Source organism: Mus musculus, chromosome 3 (genome assembly GCF_000001635.26).
Source record: "Mus musculus strain C57BL/6J chromosome 3, GRCm38.p6 C57BL/6J".
NCBI classification, from domain to species: domain Eukaryota; kingdom Metazoa; phylum Chordata; class Mammalia; order Rodentia; family Muridae; genus Mus; species Mus musculus.
The window spans coordinates 121,966,915-121,982,357 of NC_000069.6; the positions used below are offsets into that span (position 1 = coordinate 121,966,915).

Here is a 15,443-nt window from a genome sequence, read left to right on the forward strand (position 1 = left end):
AGAAGGGATATATTTGTATGAATCTTAAAAATCCACTGTAGAGCTAAAGTAACCAAGCAATTCCATATTTATCCTTTCAAGTTACACTAAGGGGGCTGTTTTTCTGGTAATAATTGGAAAATTTAAGTGTCTGTTTTTCAGAAATTTCTCCTGATTCAATGCCTCACTTGTTGGGCCTACAGTATTTCTGTCTTATTTTCTGGTCTCCTTGGGTCCTACTCTCTTCTTTCTTTGCTTGTTTCTCTCTTGGGGTTTGCTGCCCGTTCTTTCACCTCCCCTCACACTGCCCTGGATCCTTTTCCTCCCACAGGTGGCCATTTTTCTGTCTCTATACTGTTCCCACAGGCACCCTCCCCATGTTTTTCTCTAGCTTAGCTTTCTGTGTTGAATTCAAGAGTCCTTGTATTTCGAGGGACCTGCTGCTTTTTAAACCATTCCTTCATATATCCTGAGGTGAGTTTGAAAAGGCAGTTGACCAAACACGGGCCTTGGTGGAAAATTCTGCCCTTTATAAGGGGCTGAATGGTTGTCTGGTTTCGATGTAGTTAATTCTTTTGGAATTAGGGCTAGGTAGGCCTTGTTGCATGTTACCTGAGTGGAGCCTTCGTCTTCAGCTCGTATCATTTCGGGATTTGGTGACAGAAGATGAAAGTGGTCCAGGAAATACACCACCCAAGAATGCCTATTAGCAAATCCAGTTCTAAGGTGACTTTTCCTAAGCAATGTCTTCTGTGAGGAGACCCTGTCAGACCAGAAGCTGCTGACAGACTACCACACCCCGGGCTCCTCTACCTTCTCTGCGCTCTGTCCCCGCCCCTGCGAGTTTGAGCCAATGGGCTGAGCCCCAGGGGGTGGGCTGGGGCGGGGCAGAGGTGGGGCCAGGGCGGAGCACCTCTGCCCCAGCTGCCTCACAGCAGTGCTGGCTCGGCCCGGCATGGAGGATGGAGGCAGCAAGTTTGAGCCCTAGGCGGCACGAGCCGCCGCCGCCAGGCTGTGGGCGTTCATCTGAAGTCGGCACGGGGGATACAGGATGGAGCCCCACGGTGAGTGAGGGGCGGTGGTGCTCGTTTCCACCGAGGCTGCTGAGTTGGGGTTCCCCTGAGTTGCTATCGAGTCTGGGTCCGAATGTGCGGCTAGTTCTCGGTGCTCTTAGTCCTCGCTAAGCTTAGGAACTGGACTGTGAGTTAAGGACCTGCAGGGGTGAGCAGATGGTATTCTAAGTAAAGCTGCCAGTTAGCTCGTATTTACCTACCGAGTACTGAAACTTCCCAATTTGTAACTCCTTTAATTCTCAGGACAGCTCCATGACCCTTGAACTCATTTCTCAAACAGGGAAGCTGAGGTGAAAAATCTGCCCAAAGTAGTAATTGACAGTATCAAGGCTTAATCCTATGCGCCCTTGCCCCAGAATCCGTGCTTTTTGCTCTGGAGCAGTGTGCTCCCGCCAACCCCGCCAGCAATTCTCGCTCCAGATGGGGTGCTCAGTCCCAAAGTATTTTAGGAGTCCCATCGTGCATATTGTTGTCTTCTATGTTTTGTGTTTAGAGAATATTTTTGTTTGAGCACACTCTCAGTGTCTTGGTGTGTTCTCATTTTGTTTTGAATATGTTTGGAGGTTTGATGGTTTTAATTTTAAAACATTTATGGATGCATGTGCTCAAGACCTGGAATTTTGAAGGTAGAATTCTAGTGGCCGATGACAGTCTCTCCTTATCGGTTTTTCACCTTTGAGAGATAACACACCAAACAAATTTTTGGAGACAGGATTGTTACCTGTTAAGGCCTCTGTGACTATCTCTTGTTAGTTGAGTCTTTTGTCTGACACTATCGATGTTGGCTGGCCTTTTTCGTTTCTCTCCTTTCCTCTGTATGCATGAAGTCAGGCATAGGGAACGTGCGCTTTGGCATTGGGTGGTTTTGGCTGATCAGAGGCGAGCCCTCCTTGCCAGGAATGCTAGACATTCTGGAGGCGTGGGGGGCAGGGCAGCTTTTTCTCCCTCTTTTTCCTTTTCCTTTTTCTTTCTTTTTTAGTTATCCTGCTGGGTTCAGACTGCACAGGAATGAAATGTGTGTTGTATATCTTACTTTAGACGTTGTTAAGGATAAAGCTGTTCCCGACATGCTCCCGTTCTGTTTTTGTAGAGTGTTTTTTAAAAGTGTAGTTAAAGACCTTTACACTTGATTCCTGTGTGAGCTTTTTTTCCCAGTGTCTTTTAATAGATTCTCACAAACTCAGAAATTATGCTGAAATAACAGATTTCTGAAATCATGCAATTTTGAACTATAAGAAAGAACTAAAGTGCAGATATTTTGGGAAGTTTTACATCCCAGTTAGCTCTCTGCTTCTGTCATATACATTATGGACTGTGTGAGGGGACATTTGATTGACACAAACTGCTGAAGTCTTGGAAAAGTCCCCATCTGAGAGTTTAGGAAATCTATATGAATGTTTTGGGTTTTTTCTCTCCTGCTGGTCGGTTGGCCCGAGGGCCTCTTGCCGGCCTTTTAGCACTTTCCCACTGAGCTCTGAGTCCACATTTGTAAAGCACATATAATTTAGAGGTTAGAGTTGCTTTTGTATATTCATTTTCTACTTTCTATAAAATTCTTTAAGAAATAGATAATACAGTTCTTAATATTTATGGCTTGGAGTTGGAAGAGATGAGAATTAGTTTCCCAAATATTTCACTCAGCAGCCTGTTTGCACAGTTCAAACTTCACTTGGAAGCATATTCGGGTTTCCATGAAATTAGTTAAGCTTCTGGAACTGGTTCCAGCCCTATATTTCTTGTTTACAATCTGCAGACTTATGAAGCCACAGCTTGTTTATTATTTAAATCTGCTTAAAAACAATTTCCCACAATCAAGTGCCTTAGTAATAATAGCTCACAATGACTGAGTCTTCATGCCAGGCACTGTGCTAAGTACTTTCCATGCATCACTATCTAATTTAATTAAATTACCAGTTTCAATCTGTTATTAACTATACTTTATATTACCACTAAGCAGAGAATACTTATTTTGGCGCATGGGAAAGTCATATACAGGACCTTGCAAAGTGCATGTTGTCCAGACTTTCTCATTGTCATAGTTCAATTAGAAAAGTGTGATTTTAATTTTAAACACCTTTCAATTGTAGTGTTGCTCCTTTAAAAGTTTTAAATGAGAAAAATTGTAAAGATGTTCTAAAAATTAATGCATTTATCATAGTGCAGCTTTCCCCTCTGTGTTCATTGGTATGCTAACAGGTTTTCTAAGTCTTGTCTAAAAATTAGAAGTATTTTTGAAGCAGGGTTTACAACTTTGAATTGCTAATTTGACACGAATTATTCAGTTCTTTTTACTCATGAATTGACTTTAAACTTGTTAATCTTTTAATTTTTGAAATCATCTTTATCAGTGACTCTGACTAAGTGTCTAGTTTACTAAATTTAAAGGTACCATTAACAACAGAAAGACTTTATTATGTATACTGCAAAGGTGATAGAGTTTGATAGGCTAATTAGTAGCCTTCTCAGTGATATGTAAAAGATCTGCCCAAACAAGGTACTTGAGTATTTTATTTACTTTTCTTAGTTGAAGGGGTACTTTACTATTAATGACCAAAAATTGTCCTGTTTACTTTGGAAATTACAAGGAATAATTTGAAGTTGTAAGCTAGTTTAAGTATAAAAAGTATATTCTTAAATAATTTGAAATAGACAAAAAGACACTGAGTAAATGAATCTTTGAAACTATTAAATGGTAATGAGGCATCATGTTTACATAATCATAAGTAATGATAGAAATAACTTCCAGGCCCCGCTGGTGGCACACTCCTTTAACCCCAGCGCTCAGAGGCAGAGGCAGGCAGATCTCAGAGTTTGAGGAGTTTGAGGCCAGAGTTGAGTTCTAGGACAGCCAGGGTTATACAGAGAAATCCTGTCTTGAAAAAACAAAACAAAATAAAAGAAATATAACTTTGATTTTCATTTTATGTAATCTCATGCCTTTACATAATTTCATATGCTTATTTTTGAGAATATTTTAGAGATAGATTTTTAAGCAATTTTCTCTACAAAATATTACATCCTAGAGTTATTTTTGTATTTCTATAAAAGTTGTTAGAATAAACTTATTAAGCCCATTCATTATTAATCATTCATTTTGCAGATAGTTTCAAGTAGGCTATCCCTTACATACTTACTGTGATATAAGCAAAAAATATGAAGGTTAGTAAATGGTTGTGGTCTTGATGTCAAGACTGTAGTCTGGACATGGATTCATCTATTTGAACTATAGTAAATACAGAGTGAAAATTTTAAGATACTGTAAGAGGACTGTTGGAGATTCTGCTGCCAGTGATACAGGGATCTCTCTCTCTCTCTCTCTCTCTCTCTGAGACAAGGTTTCTCTGCATAGCCTTGGCTGTTTTAGAACTTGCTCTGTAGATACAGCTGGACTAGAACTCAGAGATCTGCCTGTCTTTACCTCCTGAGTGCTAGGATTAAAGGTGTACATCATGATCACTGTCCTGCCAGAAACATTTCTTTAAGAAAGAGATTTTTGAGCTGACAGAGTAAGTAAATCAAGGAGGAAGGAGTATTCCAAGCACATGAAACCTCACGTAGTGGCCAGGACCATCAACTAAGCAATCTTTTCAAGGTGTAGAGCCATATGTAAAGCCAATTTAGTGAGTTGCAACTAGCATTTTAAAAGATGAACTAGGGGCTAGAGAGATAACTTAGGGCTAAGAACACACACTGCTCTTGTAGAAACTAAGTTTGGTTTCTAGTACTCAGCCCAGACAACTTACAACTGCCTATAACTCCTGCTCCATGGAGATCCAAGCCAGCTTCTCTGGCCTCCTGGGGCATCTGCATTCACATGTGTATACATACACATACACATAGATACACACATAATTGAAAGTAAATACCAAATATAAATAAAACAAATGAGATAGAATAATGAAACATATATCACAGATCCTTAGATTATGTGTTTTATGAAACCCAAATGCATTTGTACATGCACTATACACAAAAATGGCATACTACTGTGTATATTAGTTATAGTACATAATTCATGCTGTGGGTTGCAGAAAAGAAAGAAAGAAGGAAAAAAGAAAGGTCTGGAAATGAAAAAGGTATGTGTGGGGAAGTGAGTCATGTCTCGCTGTAGAGGCAGGTGTAGGAACACCACTATCATTTTGAACTTCACCGACCTTCACATTTACCTCAGTCCTTTTGAAAAGTACTGAGCAAAGAAGGAGTACTAGGATATACACGTTAGAGGTTCATGACACATAAATGGAAGTAGCTAAATCCTTAAGAAATTAATATTAATAGAAGCTTAAGAAAAGTAATGGTTGTTCATTAGATGGTAGCAGTAAAAGTAAGAATAGATATATTAGAGAATTGCTATTGGGAACAAAAATCTATTATGCCATGCGTGGTATGAGTAAACAATGTCTCTTACATATAACAAAGATATTATTACAAGAAGCTTCCTATTATTGATTTCATGGACATCCTTGGTTGTTCTATCATTATGAAATTATCCAAATACTCATAGCATATTTGGGAAAGGTTTAATGATGTTTGAGCTAATTCTCCACCACCCTGAACCCCTTCTTTTGTTTTTTCCAGTCAGGGTTTCTCTCTGTAACTCTGGCTGTTTTGGATCTCACTCTGTAAACCAAGCTGACCTCGAACTTAGAGATCACCTGCCTCTGCCCCAGAGTGCTGGGATTAAAGGCATGTGCCACCATTGTCCTGCTATTGTTTGTTTGCTTGCTTGCTTGTTTTTTAATGAAACAAGGTCTTTCTACATAGTCCAGGCTATCCTGGAACTTGATATGTGGTCCAGGCTGGCCTTGAACCCTTGAGACCTTCCTGACTCTGTCTGGGATGTGATAGGATATGCCTGGCCCTACTTTGTTGTTTCTTTTCTGATTTCAAGAGGCACAACCAAAATAAGGACTTTCAATTTTAGAATAGTTAAATAAAGATAAAAAGACAAAAATTTGAGTTCTAGTACATTGGAATTAGATGTCTTAACAGAAGACCCTTTTTATTTTGTGATCTCTTTTAATCTTCAGATGAGCCTGTAAATTAGTTGAATCGATTGCACATTTGGAAAATATTAGAGCTGAGATTAAAATACAAGTTTTTCTTATGTCAAGTATTGCCCTTTTACTATATCATCCTGAAATTACTCTTTTAGTCAGATTATTTATTTATCCAGTTGAGGTATGTGAGATTACTAGACATTCTTAGAACTTCTTTCAACAAAGAAATATTCTTGACAAGTTTGGATAAGCTAGATACATATGCATGTATATGCATTCTCTGAAAATTACTCTAATTGAACTAATGTGCTGAATGGACACTTCTGTATCATTGCCACATCTGACTCTGACGGTAATCTCTGGTGTAGGTGTTGTCAGTATGTTTTCCTTGAATGAGCATATCACAGTGAAGAGATGAATTAACAGCTTGTGAGGTCACACAGTAAGTGGTAGGAGAAGATTTTCTCTCAATCTATCTCACCTTTAGTTTTGAAGACAATTCTGCAAAGGGAAAACATGACTGTCTACTAAGTGATGCTTTAGAACTGTCCTTACAATAAAAAAAGGAAAGTTCTCTATTGTAAGAATTAAAGTAGTTATGAGCACAAATGTTAGCACTAAGGTTTATCTATGTTTGAACTTGATAACAGTAGGGAATCTATAGGCATTTTAGCCCGGAAAGCTCAGGCTCTTTGCATTGTGAAATGAAAAGAATGGTAGGAGCTTGCATCCCAGGGTTTGCTTATCATGGAGTTGTCAGACACTCGGTGGCAGCTGCTGTCATTGGGCTCAGTGTTTCCTTCTCTAGAACTAGAACGCTGAGGTGGGCTGGGGGCTGTTTGTGAAACCTAGTATGATATCTCTTGGCTGATATGCTATTTTCCCCTCTCTTTTGTTTCTTGTCCCCTTAAGGATTTCAGTTTTTCTGACTGTTAAATGAGAGGATGATTGCTCACAAACAGAAAAAGGCAAAGAAAAAGCGTGTTTGGGCATCAGGCCAACCTTCTGCTGCTATTACAACTTCTGAAATGGGGCTCAAGTCCGTAAGTTCCAGCTCCAGTTTTGATCCGGAGTACATCAAGGAGCTGGTGAATGATGTCAGGAAGTTCTCCCATATGTTGCTATATTTGAAAGAAGCTATTCTTTCAGGTTTGTCAACTTTTCTCAGTATTCTTACTCGTAGTTTGTAAAACTTAAGCGCCTGCCTAATAATGCATCAATGTGTGTCCCATGACAAGAGCAGGCCATTCTTCACTACTTAGTTTATGACTTTTTCCCAAAATTAACGTTAAATGCTTACAATGTAAATGTTTTTCTAACCAGATAACAGTACAATACATAATAAAAGCCTTGTTAAGTGCGAGAGAACAAGCGCACAAACGAAAAACTAGTTTTGGATTTTGAGCAGAGTTGAGTGTATTTTACATTGGCTTACTTGAGAACACTGAAATCTAAACACTCCTGGTACTGATCTGTGAGAAGCAGACTTTGTAATTTACCCTGCTGGCACTTCAGTCTAAAATATATTTTTCATATTCTTGCCAAAATTTAATCCAAAATGTACATCTCTGACTTGACTGGAGAACCTGTCTTTCAGCTATTAGTGCCACTTTCCTATCCACATTTGATGTCAATGACAGGGAGTGCTTCAGAGACCTCTTCCTCTTTAGTAATAAACACCAGCTCACTGTGTCATTGCTAGACATAAGGAATGAAGATCTCTGGTGTTTATATGAGGCCTCTTGGGCCTTTATAGACATTTATCAGATTCCAACAAATATATTTGAGCATATAACTAAGATGTTTGTTTCCCAAAACCATATCTTATGTTTATACTAATTTTCTCAAACCTAACTATAATTTTCAAGTTGAAATTCCCAAAATAATTGGACTGAAATGGAAGGTTCAAAATTTTAGTAAAGTTTTTATCATATATTGTTCTTTTGAGATTGTATACATGTTAAAGAAGTTACTCACAGTCCTGTTTATTTTAATAGCTCCATCTTGAAGTCTAGCTATGGATGATTGGATGGCAGCTAGCTAGAAAGATACCCTAAACACATTATTATACTCATAACACATCTCAACAAAACAACAAACCTGCCATTTATTCAAAGATGTATGGCTTCATAATAAAGCCTTGCTTTTTTACTTTTAAGTTGTTGTTTTTGTTCTTTTTGATGTATAGTCCATTATACTGGTTGATTTTTTTTAAAAGGCTATTAAAATAATATTTTAGGTAATAAAGTATTTACCTCACTTTATAGTAGAGTATAATTTAATGTTTCCATTTAAGTTTTAGTTAATATAAATAAGAATTGTATTAGAATTTCTATTGTTATTTTTGGGGAGAATTTTATATTCTTTCAAATCCACATCTTATATAGTTATCCTTTGTTTTACAAATTTAAAATGATATTTTAAAACAAGTTGTATCATCTTTTATCTTTAAAAAAATGTATGAGTTTCAATATATATGTAGACAATCCAGAGCCTAAGAAGATTCTCACTGGTCCTCAGTGGGAAAAGAGAAAGGTGGTTATAACATACAGTAGGAGACTACTCTTTGACATAGAAGGTTCATGTAGCCCAGCAGGAGTGGCACACTCTTTTCGTTCCAGCACTCAGGCAGAGGTAAGCAGATCTCTGCGTTCAAGGCCAGCCTGGACTACAGAGTGAGTTGCAGAACAGCTAGGGCTACACAGAGAAACCCTGTCACAATAATAATAATAATAACAATAACAACAACAACAACAATAATAATACCTAAAAAACAAAACGAACAAAAATGTATGAGAATTAGAGTTGGATGCTCAGAATCTATATAGAATAGAAGCCAAGCAAGCTCAGAGGCCCCCAATAATTCCTTCCAGTAAAGACAGGATATTAGGGACAAGCTGGCAGGCTGGACTAACCGCAACTGGTAAGCTATGTTCACTAAGATACTGTCAAAGTGGAAAGAACTCAAAGAAGATACCCGAGTTCAACTTGAGGCCTCCACACACAGCATACATGTGCATGTATACACCCAGAGAGAGAGAGAGAGAGAGAGAGATTGAAGCTGAACATAGTTCAGTGTATTTATCTTCAAGTTTTGTGATGAATTTTTACAGAGTATTCCCTCTTTCCCCAAGACTGATTTTTTTTGTGAGTTTTATGACAAATTCTGCATTGAAGTTTCCTAGTAGAACTATGAAACCAATTTTAGTAGTTGAAGAACTAGTGATTATCAAAGACCTCTATTTCTAACAGGAAATACAGTTTTATTCATGTGTTCTCTTTCCTCCCCCTCCCCTTACACACACACAGACACACACACACTGATGCAGGTGTTCTAGCTGACTCAATTTAGGAATAAATGAACTCCTTAAAGAGAGAGATTTGAGGCCTGAATCCTTACTGGCCTCAGGCAAGTGATAGTTTGGTGTCTTCTTCCAGAGCTCATCACCAAGGTGAGGTTCCCCTGCACTCTTACACAAGCAGCAGGTGTGAAATGTTAAGTGTGAGATTCCTATCTACTATCATTAAGGTGCATTACTAATAATTATAGGAAGAAATTATGCATATTACATTAAGGGGCTAAAGATACTCACTTTAATTTCTATGTTTAATTGTGGATTAGAATATATGTAATGTAAGGCCAACTCAGGTTTATGGTTGCCCCCCCCCCAGGAATACTATTATGCTTTCCAAATAACAGATTCACAAATGTTCTCCTAGTTTATGAAGTATTTTTTAAAATAAAAGACTAATTTTGTTTGTGTAAGTTGTTTTGCTTGTGTAACGCATGTATCAAGTGCGCACAGAGGCCAGAGAGGGGTATAGGATGCTCCTAGATCTGGAGTAACAGTTTTGATGGAGGTGCTGGGAACCAAGCCCAAGTGTTCTTAACTGCCAAGCCATCTCCAGTGTTTCATGAAGGAATTTTAAAGTATGCTTTTGTAACATACCTCTGGAATCCGAGAATTTAAAACCTTTTAGTTACATAGAAGGAACACACACAGCACAATATTCCTAGTTTTTCTGCTACTTCATGTTTGAAAGTATAAAATGATATTATAAAGTATATTTGGAAGAGCAGATTGTGAGTTGTGAATATTCTTGTAACTTTTATTTATATAACACAATTTTAAATGGATTTTAATCAGAGCTTACAATTACTTTGTTCTTCTAGTTGTTTTTGGTTTTGTTTTGTCAGGTTGTGCTGTTTTGTTTGAGAGTCTTCCTATGAAGCTCAGATCGGCCTTGAACCAGTGTCTCCTCTCGGCCTTTAGTACTGGAGATGACAAGGAGCCATCCCCCTTTCACTTGCTCTCCTCTCCTCTACCCTTACCTTTTTTGCTTTTTATTTTAAATAGACAAAGATGAAAGATGCAAGTTTATTATATAAATCACATATTGTAAACTATCATTATTCTGTAACTCCTTTAACCTCATGACAGTTTATTATAGAGATTCAGAACCTAGACTTGGGTCTGTAATCTCAGGACTTGAGGGGCTGAGGCAGGAGGATGGCTAATTCAAGGTTATTATGTAATAAGAGCTAGCACACACACAGCAGCCCTCATTCCACTTCTTGCTGGTTGTCTGTAATCCTGAACCAAGGAGGTGCTAGCACATCCATCAGTGGATTTTGTTTATTAAATGAGTTCTTACATATAAAACTCTCATTAGTGCTTTAAGTCAGCTGTTACTAGTTTTACAGTTACCAGGTAGCTAGCTAGTTAAAAAAAAAAAGCTGCTGTACTCAAGGTCCACAGTTGTCCTGTAAATTCAGAAGTCATCACAGCGAAAGTAGAGGTTTGCTGCTTATAAGTTCTGCGCTTTTTCCTTTGTTGTTTTGAGCAAGCTGAATTAACAAAACCATTTTTTTTTTAAATTGGTCAGTTTTTCTTTTTTTAATCAAGGAAAACACCATGATTTTTTTTTCATGTATTCACTCAAGCGTTTCCATGAAGTGTTTGCAGTATAAACACTGTGGTATTGTGTTAATGGCTGAGAAACAAAAAGTAGAGCGGGCTAATCTGTTTTCACTTGATAAGATGAATGTAGCAGAAAATGAACGGGTGAAACTAAGTGGGTAAACAATACAGTAAAGTGCAGGGTGCCACATTGACAGGGAAACACCCAAACACTGGGTGGGATACTGTTTTGCTGTTGTAGAAATCTAGTTAAATTTCTTTATATTTCCATCTGCAATACCTTTGTAGTATAAATCAAAGGCAGGCATTGTGTGGTGGCTGTGTTTAAAATTGTTTTGTACTTAGGTGTAGTACAGAATGATAATAAATGTAACTTGACAAATACAGAAATGTTTTAATACAATGTACTCTTATTTGATTTCCAAGTTATATACTAATATTGATTTTATGATAGAGTGAAATTTAAATTTCACTTTTTTATTAATCAAGATATTGTGGGGCAAGGCTATAAGTATTTCTTTTACTAAATCTCTGTTAAGTGTATCTCTTTTCAGATACATTTTGTGTGAATCTTATAGATTTCCTTGTAAGGCTCTCATTTGTAAGCATTAAGACAAAGGCAGTTTCATGTTTATTAGTTGCTATTCACAGCAGCCTTATGAGGAAAGGAAAGGAGATACTCTTATCGATTCACAATCCCAGCCTTTCATTTAAAAACGTGGCAGCCTGGGTTGGTTTTCCTAGTCCAAGCCTGTAGGTTTGTTTCTACCACATGAAGTCTCAGCCTCTTGCTTTTACTAACTGTGCCACTGTTCTTTTGTTTGTTTTAGCTTAGTTTGGTTCTTTGAAGGGGAGATAACGTGGTGTAGCTTAAAGGAACCATTTAAACTCCTGGAAGTTTTGAAAAGTTGCCAGTTGCGTGGTAGGATAGGGGAGCTTTTCTTCATAAAATTAACTGGAGGTCGCTTTACTATAAGGGAAAGAACGTTTGGTGTAAGTGAAACTTGTTTTCTTTGAACAATTCCAGTACAGATAGTTGAAGGCCTGCTAATTTGTGAAGTTCCTGGATAAATTAATTACTAGACTATGCTAATGTCCTGTTATGAACCTTTGTGATTAGTCTTCCCTTTAGATTTTTTGTTGATTTATAGACTTTCAGGAGTGTATATTAAATCATGGGGAACTGGAAGTAGTTAGAGTACAATTTGAGGTTTGAATGAAATGTATTTTTAGTAACTCAGTTACTACTTTCTACTGAAGTTGGTTGGGAACAACCTCAGCATATGTAAAGGCTTCTTGTGTAAGAGTAAAGGACGTTCAAGTTGGTAAGCCCTGTATGCTGACAGTTACTGCATGTTCTACAGTATTTAAACAAAACAAAGCAAAACAAAAAAACTCTCTAAAAGGGAATACACTGCAGGTAATTCTATAAGAGAAGAGTGAATTTTGACTCACAGTGGATGATCAGTTAGCCCCCAAGGCTCTGCAGTGTGAAGCAGCACAGGATGATGGGAGTGTATGGTGAAGAGAAATTGCTCACTGCATCACATCACAAGCTCCAGAGCAGAGAAGAAAGGTCTGGGGTCTCACACCTGTCTTCACGGCACTCGGCACTCCCTTGGTGTCCTGTAATTGTCCACCAGGCCTCTCCTCCTAAGCAGTAGTTACCAACCTTTCTAATGCTGCCACCCCTTAGTACAGTTCCTCATGCTGTGGTGACCCCCGACCATAAAATGATTCTCCTTGCTGCTTCATAACTGTAATGTTGCTGCTGTTATGCAAATATCTGTGGGTTTTGATGGTATAAGGTGAGCCCAGGGAAGGGATCATTAGACTTCCAAAGGGGTTGTGACCCACAGCTTAAGAGCTGCTGTCCTAAGTCTCTATTCTCTCCTAGTGCCATCCTGGGAGCCCCCTTTAACAGAGCCCTCTCATCCTCTCATTTCTTTCTTGATAGGGATATTAGTAAGGGAATAGTTAATGTGATGGGAGAATATTTTTGTTTCTTTATCCTAAAGATAGTTTTTTTTTATGGTTATTATCTTTCATTGTTTATAAAAAATTGATGAAATTATGAAATAACTGTACAATTTTTGTTATTTTTAAAGCTATGTCAATAGAGACAAACAGAGTATGAATTCTGGAATTATATACTCTGGGTTCAAATTTTGGCTCCACAGTACAATAAACCTGATAAATTTGTTGTGTTTCAGTATTCTCATCTATATAATGGTTTTTTTTAAATAACTCTGTCTAATAAAATTGTGGACCATGAAATTGGACAGTATTAAATATTTTGAAACAGTATTTTTCTTTAAATTGTTTTGTTTTGTTTTGTTTTGTAGGGGCAGGGCATTGTTTCTCTGTGTAACTCTGACTGTTCTGGAACTCTTTAGACCAGGCTGGCCTCAAATTCAGTGATCTATTCCCCTCTGCCTCCTGAGTGCTGGGATTAAAGACCTGTGCCACCCTCCCTTTCTACAATAAAAAGCATTTTCAAATATTCAGATGATAAGTTACAAAGCTACACAGGTGGTAGGTAGTCTGATCTGCACATTCTAGCCAGAAGTGGACTGGGCCCAGAAAGAACACTGCTAAGAATATTAGAACTGCTGCAACTTTTGCAGGAGTAGGTAGAAGTGTTGGTTTCTTTACTCTTCAGCAATTTTTCATCATTAACAACTAATTGAATTTTTGTAATAAGCAAAAAATTCACTATCTTTTTTTTTTTTTTTTTTTTTGGTTTTTGGAGACAGGGTTTCTCTGTATAGCCCTGGCTGTCCTGGAATTCACTCTGTAGACCAGGCTGACCTCGAACTCAGAAATCCACCTGCCTCTGCCTCCCGAGTGCTGGGATTAAAGGCGTGCGCCACCACCGCCCGGCCAGATCTGTATATCTTATAAGTAAAATTTCCCCAGTTTTTAAAATGTGTAGATCCAATGATCCTTACACATGTGCATGTGGGTTACTGGTTTCTAATAACTAATAATTAATGCAGAGTATCAATTCTAATGTGGAAACGTAACTTTTTTAGGGATTTTGAGTGTGTTGCCATGTATATTAAGAGACATGAGATGGGAATGACACTATTTAGTTGCCTGGAGAAGTCTGAGGAATATGTTTATACTGGAAAAAATGAAAAAGTACCACATTGTAATAGCCTTGAAATCCTGAGGTGGTGCTGCTGCTGCTGCTGCTGCTGCTGCTGGTGACTGTGCATTTGTTTCATGGAACCTGTGTGGAGCACAGCTTTGGGGAGTTGATTCTCTCTATGTAGGCTCCAGAGATTGAGTTAAGTTGCCAGGCTCTCAGAGCAAACACTTTTACCCATAGATACATCCCACTAGTCTGGTTGTGGGTTTTGATTTTGTTTTATTTTGTTTGTTTTGATTTTTGTTGTTGTTTGTGTTTTGGAATTTCAAGACAGGGTTTTTCTCCATGTAGTCCTGGATGTCCTAGAACTCACATTAGAGACCAGGCTGACCTTGAACTAAAGAGATCTGCCTGCTTCTGCCTCCCAAGTGCTAGGATTAAAGGTGTTCATCACCACTGCTTGGCTTAGTTCTGTTAACCCTCTTAACAGGGTCACATGTAACTCGTGCTGGCCTCAGACTCCCTGCATAGCTGAGGATGGACTTGGAACTTCTACCTCTACCTCCCAAGTCCTTAGATTACAGGCTTGCCACCACCACGTGGGATCCTGAAATCCTTAATGAATTAAGTGACAAACGGCTTTCCGAAAGTGCTAAAAATGGTTTATAATTGTAGTAATTAAAAATAGACCTGAAAAGAATATGTGCTGGGGCAGAAATCATGGAACCAGTGCTTTCTACTCTAAGTAGCTTTGTGATGTCTTCTGTAGCTTAGATTTCTAGAATTTTGTGCTGGAAATTAATTTTTAATTTTTCTTGTTTTTCTTTTAAAGACTGTTTTAAAGAAGTCATTCATATCCGTCTGGATGAGCTTCTCCGTGTTTTAAAGTCGATATTGAGCAAGCATCAGAACCTCAGCTCCGTAGATCTTCAGAGCGCTGCAGAGGTGCTCACTGCAAAAGTGAAAGGTAAGGGGGCTTCCTTAAGGGTGCGCCACTGAGGGCCAGAGGGACCCAGTGACACCTTCATGTGTCAGGCCACATCTCCTCGGGGTGGCACATTAAGCTCCCAGCTATGATGGAGGACAGACTTACCAGAAGAAAAGGTTACCTACCGTTCCGAAGTTTGACAGCTTGGGTGTGGGCATTAACTGAGCTGTCACGGGTGAGGCTGCAGTGTAGTGGGCTACTGTATGAGACCTGGACACGCAAAGCCTGAAGAGAGTGGTGAGATGCTCATATTCAGAAAGGACAAGGAGAAGGCATTGTCAGGGTGAGGCAGAAAGGAAATAAAGGCTTTGCAATAAAAATGTAGCCTATATCCTGCCCTTCCCCCCCCCCCACTCCCAGCCCCCACACATCTCTTTCTGACTTAAG

General features: G+C 38.5%; 1 protein-coding gene across 4 annotated transcripts in view; it reads left to right on the forward strand.

Moving 5' to 3' along the window:
• The window catches only part of Arhgap29 (Rho GTPase activating protein 29), a 63,565-nt gene that overhangs the window by 13,802 nt on the left and 34,320 nt on the right, over nucleotides 1–15,443 (forward strand). The window contains exons 1-3 of one of the 4 annotated variants that reach the window (NM_001356524.1): nucleotides 892–1,043; nucleotides 6,965–7,201; nucleotides 14,901–15,035. In NM_001356524.1, the coding sequence (NP_001343453.1) occupies nucleotides 6,997–7,201; nucleotides 14,901–15,035 (340 nt within the window). In that variant the 5' untranslated portion in view covers nucleotides 892–1,043; nucleotides 6,965–6,996. Of the gene's footprint in view, nucleotides 1–891; nucleotides 1,044–6,964; nucleotides 7,202–14,900; nucleotides 15,036–15,443 lie in introns of those variants that run through there. The other 3 variants (NM_172525.3, XM_006501289.3, XM_006501290.2) reach the window with 3 other exon arrangements.